Here is a 17,786-nt window from a genome sequence, read left to right as displayed (position 1 = left end):
AATTTTTCAGTTCCATAAAAAAGGAACTGAAAAATAATATGAAAAGGTGATTGTCTGAAAAGTTTCATAAAATAGACAAATGTTGGGCCAAGTATGACAGGGCCTTGCTCCATGTCCAAGGCAAGGAGAGAGTACAGACCTGTTTGATTTGAGTGTTTCCAAACGGAGACCCATGGAGGCTTCCCAGTACTTTCATGTATTCTGAATTCTTTTGTAAAAAGTTTGATAATTTTTTTCTAATCTTTTTGGACCAAGTGTGGAAGACCTAATATTTCCCCTTTCTTTATCTGGCCTGGGAACTAACAATATATAATATGTGTGTGTGTGTGTGTGCATGTGTTGGATACCCTTTATTTTTTTACCTGCTTGATTGTTTTCCCATGTTACTGATGAATTGATATATCAATTATTAGTTTATTATCTATCTTCCCTAATAAGAATGGTGGATATTTAATGCCTAGAATATTTTCTGTATATGTTACTGCTCTCAACTGATTGCCTAGCACAAGGTCATTGAAAGAAAGGAATAATCCAGTGATAAGAACTAAAGGAGGCCTAGAGCTTCAAAATTCTCCAACATCCATCAAGAGAAGCTCAAGGATGTTGACCGAATAGAATGTTTTTTTTTTCCCTTCATAAGCCCAGCAGCAGCCTACACCAGTGCTTTTCCAATATAAATATAATGTACAGATCACGTATATAATGAAACTATTTTCAGTATCCACAATAAACAAAAATGAAGATTATTTATATGAATATATTTTATTTTATCCCATATATATTAAAATATTACTTAAACAGTCAATTTAAAAATTTAGATATTTTACATTTTTTTCATTTGAAGGGTTTTAAATTTACTGGACACTAAATTTTTATCATATATAATTAATTTACTGGACACTAAATTTTTATCATATATACTTAATTTCTGCTTAGAGCATACATAATTTACAGTTGAAAGAGTAGATTCCAGTATTCAAGTTGTTCCAAACATATAGGTAAGCTGTAAGCTCCTAATGAGATATCTGGTACATAATGTACTCAATGAATAATAATTGATGTTACTGATATTCTTGTTGTAGAGCATACTCTTTTAGTAACTATGTTATCTACATAGAAAGAGCTAATTTATGATGTTGTGTGTGAGATAACTAATACTTGTTGATTAATGATTGATATGAAGCAGGACTCCAGATAACCCGATCTCCAGGGGCATGGAGATGTCCCTGTCCACTTGTATTCATAAGCTGCCTGACATGATCTTGACATCAAAGAAAGGAATTTTCAGGCAAATTTCACCATCATTGCAACATGACAGCTATATGTCCCATGCGAAGTCCCTGTTAATGTCCTTTTTCAGAGACTCTAGGATCTGCCAGTCTTGGTCTGGGTCTGAGCAGTCATGCTTCTGGTTCATCTAGGAATTGCTGAAGGGAGCCAGATAATGCTGTTCTCTAACTCGGCTTTCTGGTATGCGCACTTAGGTAGAGTTGCTGCATAATCTTTTTTTGTTTGTTTGGTTTTTGGTTTTGTTTTTTTGTTGTTGTTGTTTTTGCGGTACACGGGCCCCTCACCGCTGCAGCCTCTCCCGCTGCGGAGCACAGGCTCTGGATGCGCGGGCCCAGCGGCCATGGCCCATGGGCCCAGCCGCCCCGTGGCATGCAGGATCCTCCCGGACCGGGGCACGAACCCGCATCCCCCGCATCTGCAGGCGGACTCTCAACCACTGCGCCACCAGGGAAGCCCTGCTGCATAATCTTATTCACGTATTTTATTGCCTTGACAAATGAAGAGTCACATTACTCAGGTCTTAAGGTTGCTTCCCTGTAAAATGAACCCATTACTCTTTTCCTGATGGGCAGCATGGCTCACCATCCCCTTTTCTGGCTCCAGGTGAGACAGGACAACTCTGGCATTTCACAGCAGTGGTGTGTATATATGTGAGATTTCTTGAGTGTGCAAAGGATAATTGGGAATTTCAAGCTAGAGTTGAATGACTTCCAGGCAGTGACTGTGGGAATTATGATCATCTCTGGGTACTCATGCCTTCTTTCTTTTCTCCTAGGTGTTCTAAGAACCCTTTCACCTTCCTGAGGAAAAGATAGAGGCAGAAAGGATAACGGCTGAGTGTTTGAGAAGTTGTTCTCGGGTAAGAAGCAAGTCTATCCTAAAAAATGGGCTACTGTATCCACCAGATGGACACATTCTGTTTAGGTAGGCCTGTGTCCAGAGCTTCTTAAAGAAATAAAGCCACTGCAGGACTCAGTCCCTGATGAATTCCCTCCCTAAGTGGAAGCTCATACTGGTGACACATTACCCTGAATAATCTCAGTATTTCAGTAATGACCTCCTAATCTTGCCTCTCATGATGGTGACTGCATATATTTTGTTTTGCTTGGTGCTCTTACACAGTAAGGAAGATGACTGTGCATTTCTCAAAGAATGTATTCATTCATCAGCGTTTACAAGTGCTTCCAGTTGGCTTAGGACTATGCTACAGGAGAGAAACAAAACACTTTAAGGCTCATTCTATTGAGATAAGTTCATGTATTACATGTTCTATTAGAGCTGTAGCTGAAGGATATCAATCATGAGTGAGTGTAGATAGAAGAGAACCTAGGACCATTGTGTCCTGGGGGAGATGATGAGAGACATTGAATCATGGGTCACCCGTCTCCAGTCCCTACCATTGGTGGAGGGCTTACTTTACTGAAGCTAGTATGTGTGTGATGGTTTAGGACTCAGTGACCTTCGCTGATGTAGCTGTGGACTTCACCCAGGAAGAATGGACTTTACTGGACCCCATTCAGAGAAAACTATACAGAGATGTGATGCTGGAGAACTACAAGAACCTGACCACAGCAGGTGAGGCTGCCATCATACCTATAGCGTCTTAGAGAACAGATATATGTGATGCACTTACTGTGTTGCAGCATGGGTGATGTTACATGTGAATATAATGGAAACTAACAGACACTGTTCTTCACATGAATGGGTTTTAATTCGGTTGGCATCTGAAAATGTGCTTCTAGGACTAGCATTATCACCATCGCTCTTAGAAATGTGCATTCTCAGACTCCACCTTTCACCTACTGAATGAAACTGCGGCATTGGGACCCAGTCATCTGTGTTGTGACAGACACTGGACTTGGTTCTCATGGACACCCAACGTTTGACACTCATTGGTATATTGGTTTCTCCATGTGAATGAACATCTTTTTTTGCACTTACTTTGTTTCCCGTATCAAAAAAAGTCTTAAGCTTTGTAATTGTTTATATCAATCTGAATGTGGGCTTCAGGGGCCAGAGAGAAACAGTCTTTGTGGAGAACAGAAGGAGGTGAATTTCCTGTTTTATCTCTTCTGAAATAGTTTTACCACAGTTTTAGACATATAGGAGCTGATTCATTGGACAGTTTCTTCTATTTTTCTGGAGCTTCTTTCATTAATTTATCTTTCCTCATAAACAGGGTATCAATCATTGAAACCCACTCTGATCTCTTGGTTGGAACAAGATGATTTGAGGACAGTGGAAAGAAGCGGAGTCCTCCAAGGTGAGTGATTCCTGATCAGTGAAAATTTCAGTGTCTTTGGAATAATGAGGAAACTTGTAAAGATGTGCTTTCTCACAGAAGGCTGAGGTCACTGGTCTCTGATGTTTCAGGATATATTCAAGTTGTCATACGTACGTACTTCACATTTACTCACAATTTCTTATGAGCTCACAAAATGGCTTGTTCTTTATTTTAATATAATTTTATTGAAGTACAGTTGATTCACAACGTTATGTTAGTTTCAGGTGTACAGCAAACTGATTCAGTTATATATATATATATATATTCATTCTTTTTCAGATTCTTTTCTCATATAGGTTATTACAGAATACTTAGTAGAGTTCCCTGTGCTATACGTTAGGTCGTTGTTATCTATCTTATATATAGTAGTGTGTGTATGTTAATCCCAAGCTCCTTATTTATCCCACCCTCCCACATTTCCCCTTTGGTAACCATAAGTTTGTTTTTCATATCTTTAAGTCTGTTTCTGTTTTGTAAATGAGTTCATTTGTATTATTTTTTAAAATCAGATTCCACATATGAGTGATATCATATGATATTTGTCTTTCTCTGTCTGACTTACTTCACTTAATATGATAATCTCTGAGTCCATCCATGTAACTGCAAATGACATTATTTCATTCTTTCTTACAGCTGAGTAATATGCTATCGTTACATATGTACCACATCTTTATCCGAAATGGCTTGTTCTGTTTCTTTTTTTAACTTTATCATTTTGATGTAGGCTATTTTTCCTAACATTCCTCTTTTCCTTCACTGATAATATTCAGGTTTTTTTCCCCATCATATTTAATTTTCATAGAATTCTTTTTAATCAGGTACTGAATTTTGACTCTGCATTCCTTTCATTGTTAAATATTTGGCATAGCCAAACTCCTCAAATCTACTATGTATGTATTGATATTTTTAGCATCTTTAATTTGGAAGCCAATACAAACGAGTATTATTATTTTTAACTCCTTCAGCCTCCTGTTTCTTTCTACAAACGCTTACATTTATTATTTTTTTATGGGAAATGCAACTTAAAACCAAAGGCTCAGCAATTCAGCAGGATAATCTTGGGGGAGAAACATCTGTTGGGATGGAAACAGTAACATTGGTAAGTTTAAAACATCATATTTCTCTTTTTCCACATTCAGAAAAGAAAGGGAATTTCATTTATAGCATGAGCACAAGTGATAGATGTTCGCAATAGGTGGCAGTCACCAGGGGAGAGCAATGTCTATGATGAGATACTCTGAATAGGTTGAATTTGGGGATATTCTAAACCCAGCTTGATACTTATTGCTTCAGAGTTCCCATAAGTCCTCATTTCCACATAGGTAACAGGACATTTGAGATTTTACAACAATCCATGAAGCTGTACAGGATTATTTGAAGGTTGGAGTAGATGGAACATCATTCTGGCAGAAGGATTCCATCATTCAACTTGAAAGAAATCAACAGGGCAGAGGTGTATGAATGTAGTAGAAATGGTAAAAGTCATCTTCATCGTTGTAATGATGTTTCAAGTTTGAGATGAGTAGGATCAATTAATGAGTCTGAGCAATCTTTGCATCATCATTCATCTATCCGTCCACAGGCAAGAATGCACAATGGATGGAAACTCTGTAACTGTGAGCAATATAGGAAGACTTCAATGAACACTTGAGCCTTAGGACAGGCAGGAGAACTCAAAATGGAGGCAACACTTACGAGCATATGAGTATGGAAAAAGCTTCCTTACTCTGCAGAAGAAAACCTGTATGGTTGTGAAGCATTTTGTGTTTAATCACTGTGGAAAAGCCATCATCCTGACTCCAAATATTGTGGACAGGAAAACCTGCATGGGAGAGAAAGCCTTCGAATGCAGTGATGGTGAGGAAGCTTGTGTGAATCAGCCTTCTCTTCAGGCACAAGTAGTAACTGAGAATGGGGAAAAACACTGTGAACAGAAGGAACATGGGAGAGCTTCTGTTCACTCCACAAGGCATGGTATACCTGTACGAAATCACACCACACAAAAAAGTTATGAATGTAAGGAGTGTGGGAGAGTCTACAAATATCATATCCATTAAAATTCACATGGAAGCCCACAATGGAGAGAAACCCTATAAATGTAAGGAATGTGGGAAAGCTTTCATTATAGCTTATGAACTTAAGAGGCATATAAAAAATCTCATGCTGGAGAAAAGCCCTTTATATGTGAGGAATGTGGGAAAGCCTTCATTAGAGCTGATCACCTTAGGAGCCATATAAAATCTCATACTGGATAGAGGCCCTTTATATATAAGGAAAGTGGAAAATCCTATTTTTATCCCTTATTCCTTAATGATCACATGCAAAATCATAGTGAAATAAAAGTGCATAAATGTAGGGAGTGTGGAAAAGCCTTCCTTACTTCCTATAGACTTAACATATAAAATCTCACAGTGAAGAGAGGCCTTTTCCATGTGAAAAATGTGGAAAATTCTTTAAAAGTTCTTCATATCTTAAGATTCACAATCGAATTCACACTGGAACAAAACCATATAAATGTACAGAATGTGGTAAAGCCTTCATCAGGCCTTTTGTACTTACTGAACACATGAAAACTCAGGCTAGAAAGTTTTTATGTGAAGATTGTGGAAAACTTTTTGTCAGATCTCAGTTTAGGGACCATAGAAAATCTCACATTGGAGAGAAGCCCTTTCTATGTGATCGGTGTGGAAAATCCTTTAAACATTCCTTATACCTTCATTGTCACAAGATAATTCACTCTGGAATAAAACCTTATAAATAAAATGTGAGAAATGTGGGAGAGCCTTCACTTGGAAATCAGACCTTTCTAAACATGTCCAAACTCATGGTGGAGAGAAAGAAACCTGAGGATGTAAACAATGTGAGAAATCCTTCAGTTATTCCAACTCCTCAGGAAAAACTCACCCTCTAGCAAAATCCTATAAATGAAGAATATGTGAGAAAGCCTTCAGTTCTCTTTGTTCATTTGTCTTGTAAGAAATCACTTTGTCTAATTGATGTCAGGTATGTGGGAAAGCCCTCAGTTGCCCTGATACACTTGACGTGAAAAGAGCACACTGGAGTGATGGTCTTCAAGCATAAGAAATGTGGGAAAGCCATCCATCTCACAACCCAGCCTGTTAGGGCTCACAGTGAAGCCATACTATTAAGAAACATGGAAAGCACTTTACTGTTTGCTCAGGGAACTATATATTCCCTAAATATGAGAGATCTTTCAATGCAGAGGAACTCTACTGATATAAGATTTCTGGAAAACTGTACATCTCTTGAGTACTTTGATGTTCACTTGTGATCTCACTGTGGAGAAGAACATTAGGAATGTGAGAAATATTGTAGAGTCATCATTTTTTTCCACTAGATTGTTGCTCATGCTTAATAAACATGGGGTGATTCACAGGCAAGAGAAATGGAGTGTAGTAAATATGGGAAATGCTACCCTGAGTCTGAAATCTTAGGGTTTCTGAGAAAGGATAGTGTTCCAGGTGGTCCCAAAGATCTATTTTGAACATTTTTCATTTGGCCATGACCTTTCCTGGGCAGTGATATGTCTTTCCCTCATCAGGCCAGGCCAGTCTAGTTGCTACATTTTCCAGGTCACAACCTGGCCAAAAGTGGGCCTACAGGATTCACACTTAGGGCCCCTGCTTTTTCCTGTTGGATGGACCTGGTCTTATATTGTGAAGACAGGAACTGCTTGACTATGTATGAGGCTCACCAAGTCCATCTACATCAAGTCCCAATGGCCAAAGTGGAGGATATAGTACATCTCTGTAAATCTTGTAAAGATGGCTTTGTCCTCTCTCACACCTGATCCTTTCAGGGTCAGGGTCAAGCATGGGATGAGTAGAGAGGAAGTGAGATTTCATCTACTAATGTGAGACACCCTGATTTCCTGACCTTTGCGGGAGAACAACACCCCGACACCTGTGGAGGACATTCGACCACAGGCCTTGCAGGAAGAGGGTGAGATTGTTCCTTTTCACCCCTATATTTAGCTCCACACCCATGCAAAACAATCATGTCATGTGTCTGGATCAAGCATTGTCTGCTGTAGGTGACATGTCCTCCTTCTGGGTTTGTACTCCAATCCAAGTGCTTGAAAAGTGAAAAACTCACGTGACTGGCTGCTCCTGATAATGTGCGCTGCTTGATGCCATGACTGGCAGTTCCTGAAGGTGGGCTTTGGGTTCAGACACAGACAAATGACTAGTACACCTATTATTCCTCTTAAAGATAGCTTTACGGAGGTTCATCTCTCCTCATTTATTCCCCAGTCTTTGTCACCACTGGGAATTACAGAAATTGAACAGGATCTGTCAGGATTTTTTTTTTTTTTTTTTTTTTTTGTGGTACGCGGGCCTCTCACTGTTGTGGCCTCTCCCGTTGTGGAGCACAGGCTCCGGACACGCAGGTTCAGAGGCCATGGCTCATGGGCCCAGCCGCTGTGCGGCATGTGGGATCTTCCCAGACCAGGGCACGAACCCGTGTCCCCTGCATCATCAGGCGGACTCTCAACCACTGCGCCACCAGGAAGCCCCCAGGATTTTTTATTGGCTCAATTCTACTAGCTGTCAAGTAATGTCCTCAGTACAGGTGTACCAACTGCACCATTATTGCCACCAGAACTAGCCGGTCCCTCATTTATGTGCCACCAATGAAGCCAGCTACTGCATTACAAGGTCTGATGCATTTACCAGCAGGTATACCTAACCTCTGCGCCCTCCCCAGTCTTAAGCTTTCTGCACCCCACATCATGCCAGGTGTCAGTTAGCCAGAACCCAGGTTCTGCCTTCCTAGGACTTTATCTAATAGTAAAAACCTCATTTCAGCATCTGATGAAAGGTTACACAATTCTCATGCTCGAGCAGCCTTGGGTTACATTGTGTATAGCCAATCAGGGTACAGCTTTTTTTTTTTTTTTAAATATTTATTTGGTTCTGCTGGGTCTCAGTTGCGGCAGGTGGGCTCCTTAGTTGTGGTGGGTGGGCTCCTTAGTTGTGGCATGCAAACTCTTAGTTGTGGCATGCATGTGGGATCTAGTTCCCTGAACAGGGATTGAACCTGGGCCCCCTGCATTGTGGGCGTGGAATCTTAACCACTGCACCACCAGGGAAGTCCCCAGGATGCAGCTTCTTGATGACACTTTCTTGAGGCTAATAAAACCATTGTAATGATAATCCAAATCAAGCTTAAAACAAAGCCTGGACTGGAATTAACCTCTGAACCTTCATTTATACATATTAATATATGGAGGAACGTGTCATGTTTGGTTCTTTTTTGGGTATGCATATTGCTATTTGGCCTATCTGTTGACCTCTTTAATTATTGGCAGTGACACTGAATTATCAGCAGATTAGTCTTAACTCCCTTGAATGCAGTGTAATGGATTATATACTAGCCCTGGATGACATTCGGATTTTCTGGAATAAGACCTATATTTCCAGCAGAATTTGTTGCAGTTGCCTGAGTCTGAGACCTCATGGGTCATGTTAGAGGTTTATATGCAGGTTGGCCTCATTCTGCTGCTTCGACTCCTAGTGATAGTGTCATCAACAAGTGCTCACTGAGATCCACGAATCAGTTTCATCCCAGCTTTTGTTCTTCAGTGGCTGACCAGATGTCATTTGCATGTGAAAATTCTCCATAAGCCAAGTTGACGTGTCAACCAGGAGTAGCTTTTTGAAGACCCTCCTCCGTGCATCGCTCTTGCCCCTGCTCATCATGTTGTACATGTGAATACAAGGCTCTGACCCCTTTTTTTCTCAGAATTGAGAAACGCGGTGAGGAGCTTAGAAAGACGACATCATCTCTCCCATTGAGACAACAAGCAGGCTTGGTCCCTGCTTCAAAGAAACTGAAATAAATTCCACAACCTCAGCATTGCTCTTCTGTAAGACAACCCAATGTAGTGCAGACTCGACATGGGCCCTCTGTGTCACCCCTGAGAGACTCAGGGACAAAGGGACAAAGGGAACCAATACAAACAGGCTAACTTTCCTTGGAGGAAGGGAATAATCAAGTCACTGGTCCAACAGTTTTGGTGATGGAGACGTGGCTTCCTGGAACAGGCAGAACAGTAGTGGCCAGGCTGGGTGGAAAGACAGTAAAGCATCTGGAATCCAGTAATGAAAGCTCTTCCCCAGACATTTGCCCATGTTTGGGGCAAGAAGAGGAAACAAGGATCCCTGCTGTCCTACTCCTTAATGAGGCTCAACAGTAAGTGTATCAGTAGTTATATCAGTTTGTGTTTCCTTAATTTCTCAATCTTATAATACCCTTAATTTTTAATTTATTTTTTGGCTACATTGGGTCTTTGTTGCTGCGCTCAGGCTTTCTCTATTTGCAGCAAGTGGGGGCTACTCTTCGTTGCTGTGTGCGGGCTTTTCATTGCAGTGGCTTCCCTTGTTGCGGAGCATGGGCCCTAGGCCCATGGACTTCAGTAGTTGTAGCACACCACCTTGGTAGTTGCAGCACCCAGGCCCTAGACTCTACAGGCTTCAGTAGTTGTTGCACATGGGCTCAGTAGTTGTGGCTTGAGGGGTTAGTTGCTCCAGGGCATGTGGGATCTTCCCGGACCAGGGATCAAACCCATGTCCCCTGCATTGGCAGGTGGATTCTTAACCACTGCACCACCAGGGAAGCCCTATGCTTAATTTTTTTTTTTTTTTAAAGAAGATGTTGGGGGTAGGAGTTCATTAATTAATTTATTTATTTTTGCTGTGTTGGGTCTTTGTTTCTGTGCGAGGGCTTTCTCTAGTTGTGGCAAGTGGGGGCCACTCTTCATCGCGGTGCGCGGGCCTCTCACTATCGCGGCCTCTATTGTTGCGGAGCACAGGCTCCAGACGCGCAGGATCAGTAGTTGTGGCTCACGGGCCTAGTTGCTTCACGGCATGTGGGATCCTCCCAGACCAGGGCTCGAACCCGTGTCCCCTGCATTAGCAGGCAGATTCTCAACCACTGCGCCACCAGGGAAGCCCTATGCTTAATTTTTTAATGTCACTTTATACACAGACATTATGTGGACTTTAAAAATACCTACGTTTTTGCTATCCAATCTTAAAATCCTTTTCTTTTACTTGGAGCATTTACTGTATAATATAATAAATTACTAATAAATTTGGGTTTGTGTGTATCTTATTTTTTCCATATTTATCTCATTTTCCATCTTTCTCTACATTGTTAGTGTATTTTCATGCAGATGATTTAACTGTCGATGATTGAAATTTATATGCTCCACTACTTTTCCTTTAGTTGCTACCCTGAAACCTTTTAAATTAACGTCTTTCATTGAAGTCTTTTTTTTTTTAATTCATTGAAGTCTTTTTTGTGTGTGTGTGGTTCATGGGCCTCTCACTGTTGTGGCCTCTCGCGTTGCGGAGCACAGGCTCCGGACGCGCAGGCTCCGGATGTGCAGGCTCAGCGGCCATGGCTCACAGGCCATGGCTCACGGGCCCAGCCGCTCTGCGGCATGTGGGATCTTCCCGGAATGGGGCACAAACCCGTGTCCCCTGCATCAGCAGGTGGACTCTCAACCACTGCGCCACCAGGGAAGCCCCATTGAAGTCTTAATACCGTTTCCCTTGTACAAAGTGTACTGGGACTTGTGAATACTGCAAAGCCCATTGTCAACTCAACAACACACTGACCCAGAGACCCAGAAATCAGTCTGTAGTCAGAAGAGCCACAAAACAGGCCCAGGTGACAAAAAGAACCAAGTCCCCCCAGAGAAGTGGCAGAGCCGCCCCTGTCTTATGAGTGGTTATGTTTGACAGGGAATGGATACCCCAGTGGGGAAGTGCTCAGTGTCATGAGAAACAGTGAAATTAGTGCACTATCATGAGGTAAACTGACCACCACCATAAGGGGACACAGCTGTGGAGACTGACTGCATGATTGCCCTGCTGTGGCCAAACAGTAATGATGATGGGAATGGCTGTGACTGGTCCCCAGCTTTCCTGGGTACTTCATGTTGGCCTTTTCTATCCCAGACGACTTTGGACCTGGCTGTCTCCCTCAGCCCCCAGTGGTGCATCCGTTGGGTTTCCCATTGGCTTTGTACCCTGGCCTTTCTGGGACCCTGCAGTCAGTGCAGCTCTGGCCCTTTCTTCACTCTTTACCCAGACCTGCCGCTCTCACAGGCAGCTGTCTTCCTGCCTCCTTCTCTCCCTCTGACTGCCCTGTCACTTGTCTCATAAAGGGTGGCCTGTGGGTCCCTGGTGATGGGGACATTATGTAGATGTTATCGCCCCTGAGCAGTATGTCTTTCCACATAACAGCAGAAAGTCATCTCTTTAGTACAGGAGCTTTGAGGCGAGGAGTGGGGAAGATTATTCATTAGAGTGAAGGGTGGAGCAGGGTCAGCTTGTGTTTGTGCTCCATGAGGGGAGGAGAGATCTGCACCCTGAGCTTCTGAACCAGTTCACTTGTGACCCATTGGAACACAGCGCCTTTCACCATTACGAATCACTTTCGTCAGTGGAATCAATTTCATCATTCTTATCTCAATGTTCATGGAAAAGTTAAGGGACAGGTTAGGAATATACTTCCACCTGAATCTATCACGTCTTGTCTCTAGAGCAAAGCCCAGAGCTCTTGGTCACGGAACATGTTTAGACAGGTACACCGTTCAGCCCATGGTGACTCTGGGCACCAGGCCCCTGCGCTGGCCTGGAAGGCCATGTGATGCCTCAGCAGCCAGGCAGATTGGAGCCCAAATATCTACAAGGGCAGCTCCAGGAGCTACTGGGCTCCCCTCAGCTGGGAACACAGAACACTATATTGTGTGGGCTTCTTCCTTGAAGCACTTCTTGGTGGCTGATTGGTGTCAAAGCCCACCTTCCCTCCCCAACCACCCGCTCTCAGTGATGTGTGTCCAATGCTCTCCCTGCATGACCCACTGCTTTTGGCCTACCCTCTGGTGCCTGCCTTGAAACAGGGTGTTTCTGTTTCTGAATGGCTGAGGCAGCTGTGCTTGTGAGGCTACAGACCTCCCTGTGCCAGCCACCTACAGGAGTGACCCTGCATGTGGAGATTTAAAAATACTGTTTTGGGGTTTCCCTGGTGGCGCAGTGGTTGAGAGTCCGCCTGCCAATGCAGGGGACACGGGTTCGTGCCCTGGTCCGGGAAGATCCCACATGCCGCGGAGCGGCTGGGCCCGTGAGCCATGGCCACTGAGCCTGCGTGTCCAGAGCCTGTGCTCCACAACGGGAGAGGCCACAGCGGTGAGAGGCCCGCGTACCGCAAAAAAAAATAATAAATAATAATAAATAAAAAATAGAAATACTGTTTTGTGTTAGGTGTTTTGTTCAGTGTTTTAGTCTTTGAAATGCCAGCTAAACAGTTTGTGTTTTTATGTGCACTTTTTTTACACTCTACATTTCTCCATTTGGGGTCTGAGTTTAGTAGTTTAACAAAAAAAAACTAGGCTTTTAAAAAAATCTGACTTTGGGGGCTTCCCTGGTGGCGCAGTGGTTGAGAGTCCGCCTGCCAATGCAGGGGACACGGGTTCGTGCCCGGGTCCGGGAAGATTCCCACATGCCGTGGAGCGGCTAGGCCCGTGAGCCATGGCCGCTGAGCCTGCGTGTCTGGAACCTGTGCTCCACAACGGGAGAGGCCACAACAGTGAGAGGCCCGCGTACCGCAAAAAACAAAAAAGAACGAGTAGGAGATAAAAATATTTTTTCTTCTATATTTTAAAACAGCTAAATAAATATATTTTGAATGGAAATGGTCTACCATTTGGCTGAGTGAATCACTGTCATTGGAAGGACTAATAGAGGGTGAAGGATATCGACCTAAAGGTGGAATCATAAGTGATGACTAGCTAAGGTGCCATTTGGCTGTTCATTGAAGGTTGCTTTTGCCTCCTTCCCCAGCAGACGCACCAGCGACAGGAAACCATACAGGAGTATCACAGTTCCTCCTCCTGGGCCTCTCAGACGATCCTGACCTGCAGCCCCTCCTCTTTGGAGTGTTCCTGTCCATGAACCTGGTCGCTGTGCTGGGGAACCTGCTCATCATCCTGGCCGTCAACTCAGACCCCCACCTCCACACCCCCATGTACTTCTTCCTCGCCAACCTGTCCTTTGTTGACATCTGTTTCATCTCCACCATTGTCCCAAGGATGCTAGTGAACATCCAGACACAGAGCAAAGGCATCTCCTACATAGGGTGCCTCACTCAGGTGTATTTTTTTTTGATTTTTACTGTAATGGATAGTTTTCTCCTGACTGTGATGGCCTATGACCGGTTTGTGGCCATCTGCCATCCCCTGCGCTACATGGTCATCATGAACCCCCGCTTCTGTGGCCTCCTGGTTCTGATGTGTTGGCTCATCATTTTCTGGGTTCCCCTGATTCATATTCTACTGTTGAGGCAGCTGAACTTCTGTACTGCACTGAAATTCCACATTTCTTCTGTGAACTGGCTCAGATTCTCAAGGTGGCCTGCTCTGACATCCTCATCAATAACATCTTCTTGTTTGTGGCCACTGCCCTACTGGGTGTGTTTGCCCTCATTGGAATCCTCTTTTACTCTCGAATTGTCTCCTCTTTAATGAGAATCTCCTCTGCAGCGGGAAAATATAAAGCATTTTCCACCTGTGGGTCTCACCTCTCTGTGGTTTCCTTGTTCTATGGGACAGGCGTGGGGATCTATCTCACTTCTGCTGTGACCCATCCTCCCCAGAGAAGCTCCATCGCCTCAGTGATGTACGCCGTGCTCACCCCCATGCTGAACCCCTTCATCTACAGCCTGAGGAACAAGGATGTGAAGGGGGCCCTGGGAAGGCTCCTTGGTTTAGGTACCACTTGTCTGTGAGGGGCCACTGGCCTCAGAACTAAGTGGACACTGCGGGCTGCAAAAACAAATTTTGTGAATTTATATCTCCTGATTTTCTTTTCCCTTAAAAGACAAGCTTCATTTCTTCCATTCTCAAAGCACCTATGACTTTGCTTTTATTTGTGTTTGTATTAGTTTCTGCTCAACACCCTCCTCAGTGATTTCTTTTGACTTTTGCTTCTTATTTGGAGCCCATACATTTCCATCTTGGGCTGGGTTTCTTACAGCCATTCTGGCGATTTCCAACATTAGGTTTGAAGCACTTATACCACGTATGGCATGGTTTCCCCCCGAATTTTCCTCTCAAATGTTCATGTTCTTCACGTTAATTTTTTTGTGTGTTTGCTTTTCTCTGGAAGAAATGGAATGAAAATCACACAACAGTCATAACCAAAGTGCTTCACATACCAAGGCTGTTCTTGTTCTGTGTACGTTTTATGTTATCTTGACAAAATTTCAAAAGGTGTTTTCTCTCATTTATCTCATTTTTCAAACAGATTGGGAATGGAATGAAGTCTACCCTGAAAACCTAACACTATGCCCACATTCCTAACTTTGCTATCCAACATTTTCCTGAAAACAGATTTTCAGCTTCAAGAGTGTGAATCTAGTTTTGAGTTCGTTTTTTTCACATGATTCATAGAAGTATATAGCATAGAATAATTATGAGATATTGCTTCATTCTTTGCCTTCTTTCTTCCTCCCTCCCTCCCCCTCCCTCCCTTCCTTTCCTCTTTCTTTTGTTTTGCTGGACCTTTATTTGCTCTCATTGCAGTTTTAAGATACACCCCAATATCCTAAAACATCTAATAATGAATGCAATAGAATAAAACTTGTTTTCTCTTGTGGCTTATTTGGGGGGAGGGCACTCTTTGGAGGTGCCAGCAGGAGTGGTAATCACACACCTGTGGAGTGTTTTCAGAACTTAGTCCACTTTTTGAGAAGAATGTTGATAGAATTGAGTCTGCAGCAAAGGGTGGAGTGGTAGAAGCTGTCAGCATTTCTCCTACATTCCCTGGGATACCTTCACCATCCCCACTGCACAGCAGCCTGACTGCCACTGTCAGCACCAGGTAGAACCTACTTTTCCCAATGTGTGACGGCAGACCTGCCAGAGAATTATGCCCCATGAGGGACAGTTCTTGATGGACAGGTGTGGGGTATACCGTCTTCTTCACCCCTTAGCTGGGATCATTCTGAAGTTTGGATTTTGTGCCATTTTCCAGAATTTCCCTACAGGATGAAAACTCTGCTCACTCGTGTGCAAGGTAACTTAAGATGAGCTTTATTGGATGTGTTTTCTGCCCTGTGTCACTTCCCTTTTCTCTAACCTGTGTTCCATGGTCCTTGCTCCTTCCAATAATGTGCTTCGACATAAATCCTTGATTCGGCACCTGCTTCCGAGGAACCAAAGCTGAGACACGTGATGAAGACTATTAAGAATATCCAAACAATGCCATGAATGGAACTAAGGACTCTGGGGGCAAAAATGACAAAAACAAACACAAAACAAATACTGGGTATATAGTAAGATCTTCAAATTACTGGAAAATCGTAATTTATTAGTAAGGAAAAACATTCAGTGGGGCTTTAATTGAATTTGATTCCACTAAATTTAATCCATAGTGGGTTTTTTAAATTTATTTTTTTCTGCAGCAGGTTCTCATTAGTTATCTATTTTATGCATATTAGTGTATATATGTCAATCCCAATCTCCCAATTCATCCCACAGCCACCCCCCGCTTTCCCCCCTTGGGAGAAAGATATTCAGTGTGGCTTTAATTCAATTTGATTCCACTAAGTTTAATCCATAGTGTTTTTATTGCCTACTTCATATGAACAAAACTGGGGACCAAAGAGGTAAACATGTTGCAATTTAGAGTGGTAACCATAATAATATTGGTGTGTAATAATGCATGCTGAAAACAAAGGTAGAACTTTTCAATTCACCTTGAGTGAGTCCAGAATAAAACTTTAAAAAATTTTGTGTAATAGCTTTATTGAGGGATAATTTATATATCATGAAATTCAGCCATTTAAAGCATAAGGGCAATAGTTTTGATAAATTTTTACTTATGCAATCATCACCACAATCCAGTTTTAGAACATTTCTATCACCCTAGAAAGTTCCCCTGTGCCCATTTGCAGGTAACATCAACTGCCACCTCAGTCCTAGGCGACCACTTATTTGCTTCTGTCTCTATAAACTGGCCTTTTCTAGCTCTGTTATATAAATGGAATCATACAATAGATGATCTTTTGTATCTGGCTTCTTTCACTTAGCAGAATGATTTTTCATAGTTATCCATGTGAAAAACACACATCAGTATTTTGTTCCTTATAATTGTAAAATAGTATTCAAATGTATGACTGTGCCACATTTTGCTTATCCATGGATATTTTGATATTTCCAGTTGGTCAGTAAACGTGTTCAGACACACACACCCTTCACTGATGTGCTGTATTCATCCTGTGGTGACTCGTGGCACTCTGGGTCAGAGGGAAGGTCTGGAGGCCATGTGATGACTATTCAGGACACCGGAGTCCGAGGCTAAATCTGCACCCAGGGCTCCGGAGCACCTGGCCTCACACCTGTATGCAATTATTGCAAATATTTTGGGTATTGGAAGCTATCCTTTCAACTGTAATTTTTTGAGATCTAAACACGAATCAGTTACATCTGATGAATATATAATATCCAGTGAATTTTGAATACTCCATATGAAGGATTTAAATAGCTCCACTACCACTTACTATGTTGAAATGTTTTGGATATCTTGGGTTAAATAAAATTTATTAAAAGTGATCTCAGGGGCTTCCCTGGCAGTGTAGTGGTTAAGAATCCACCTGCCAATGTAGGGGACATGAGTTCGAGCCCTGGTCCGGGAAGCTCCCACATGCCACAGAGCAACTAAGCCCGTGCGCCACAACTACTGAGCCTACACTCTAGAGCCCGCAAGCCATAACTACTGAGCCCACGTGCCACAACTACTGAAGCCCGTGCTCTGCAACAAGAGAAGCCACCACAATGAGAAGCCCGCGCACCACAACGAAGAGTAGCCCCCGCTCACCACAACTAGGGAAAGCCTGCGTGTAGCAACAAAAACTCATCACAGCCAAAAAAAAAAAAAGAAAAGAAAAAGATCTCAGTTATTTCTTTTTGGTTTCTTGTGGTTATAGAAAAAATTTAAAGTCTATATATGGCTTACACAGTATAAACTGCTGCTGGGCATTATGAAGAGAAAAAGAATGAAATATTTTATTCAGTTGACCCAGTTGATGTTCCCATGAAGGAACTTGGAGAAGCCTGGAGGCCTGTATCTCCTTTTAAGTTCTTCCCTCTGGCATTCTCCTTTAATCTCTTAGCAAATAA

General features: G+C 42.7%; 1 protein-coding gene and 1 pseudogene across 1 annotated transcript; both read left to right on the top strand.

Moving 5' to 3' along the window:
* The first annotated feature begins 1,402 nt into the window (after positions 1-1,402).
* LOC112400295 (zinc finger protein 426-like) lies at positions 1,403-7,365 on the top strand (annotated as a pseudogene).
* Positions 5,357-16,765, top strand: LOC112400158 (olfactory receptor 7D4-like). The gene is given in 4 exon segments (XM_024745765.1): positions 5,357-5,431; positions 9,181-9,790; positions 13,450-13,968; positions 13,971-16,765. Coding segments are annotated over 3 exon segments (1,032 nt in total). The 5' UTR covers positions 5,357-5,431; positions 9,181-9,699; the 3' UTR covers positions 14,393-16,765.
* The last annotated feature ends 1,021 nt before the right edge of the window (positions 16,766-17,786 follow it).

This window comes from Neophocaena asiaeorientalis, unplaced genomic scaffold (genome assembly GCF_003031525.2).
Source record: "Neophocaena asiaeorientalis asiaeorientalis breed wild unplaced genomic scaffold, Neophocaena_asiaeorientalis_V1.1 scaffold357, whole genome shotgun sequence".
NCBI classification, from domain to species: domain Eukaryota; kingdom Metazoa; phylum Chordata; class Mammalia; order Artiodactyla; family Phocoenidae; genus Neophocaena; species Neophocaena asiaeorientalis.
Note: the sequence above shows the minus strand (reverse complement) of the source record. Positions and strands in the feature narration are given on the sequence as shown.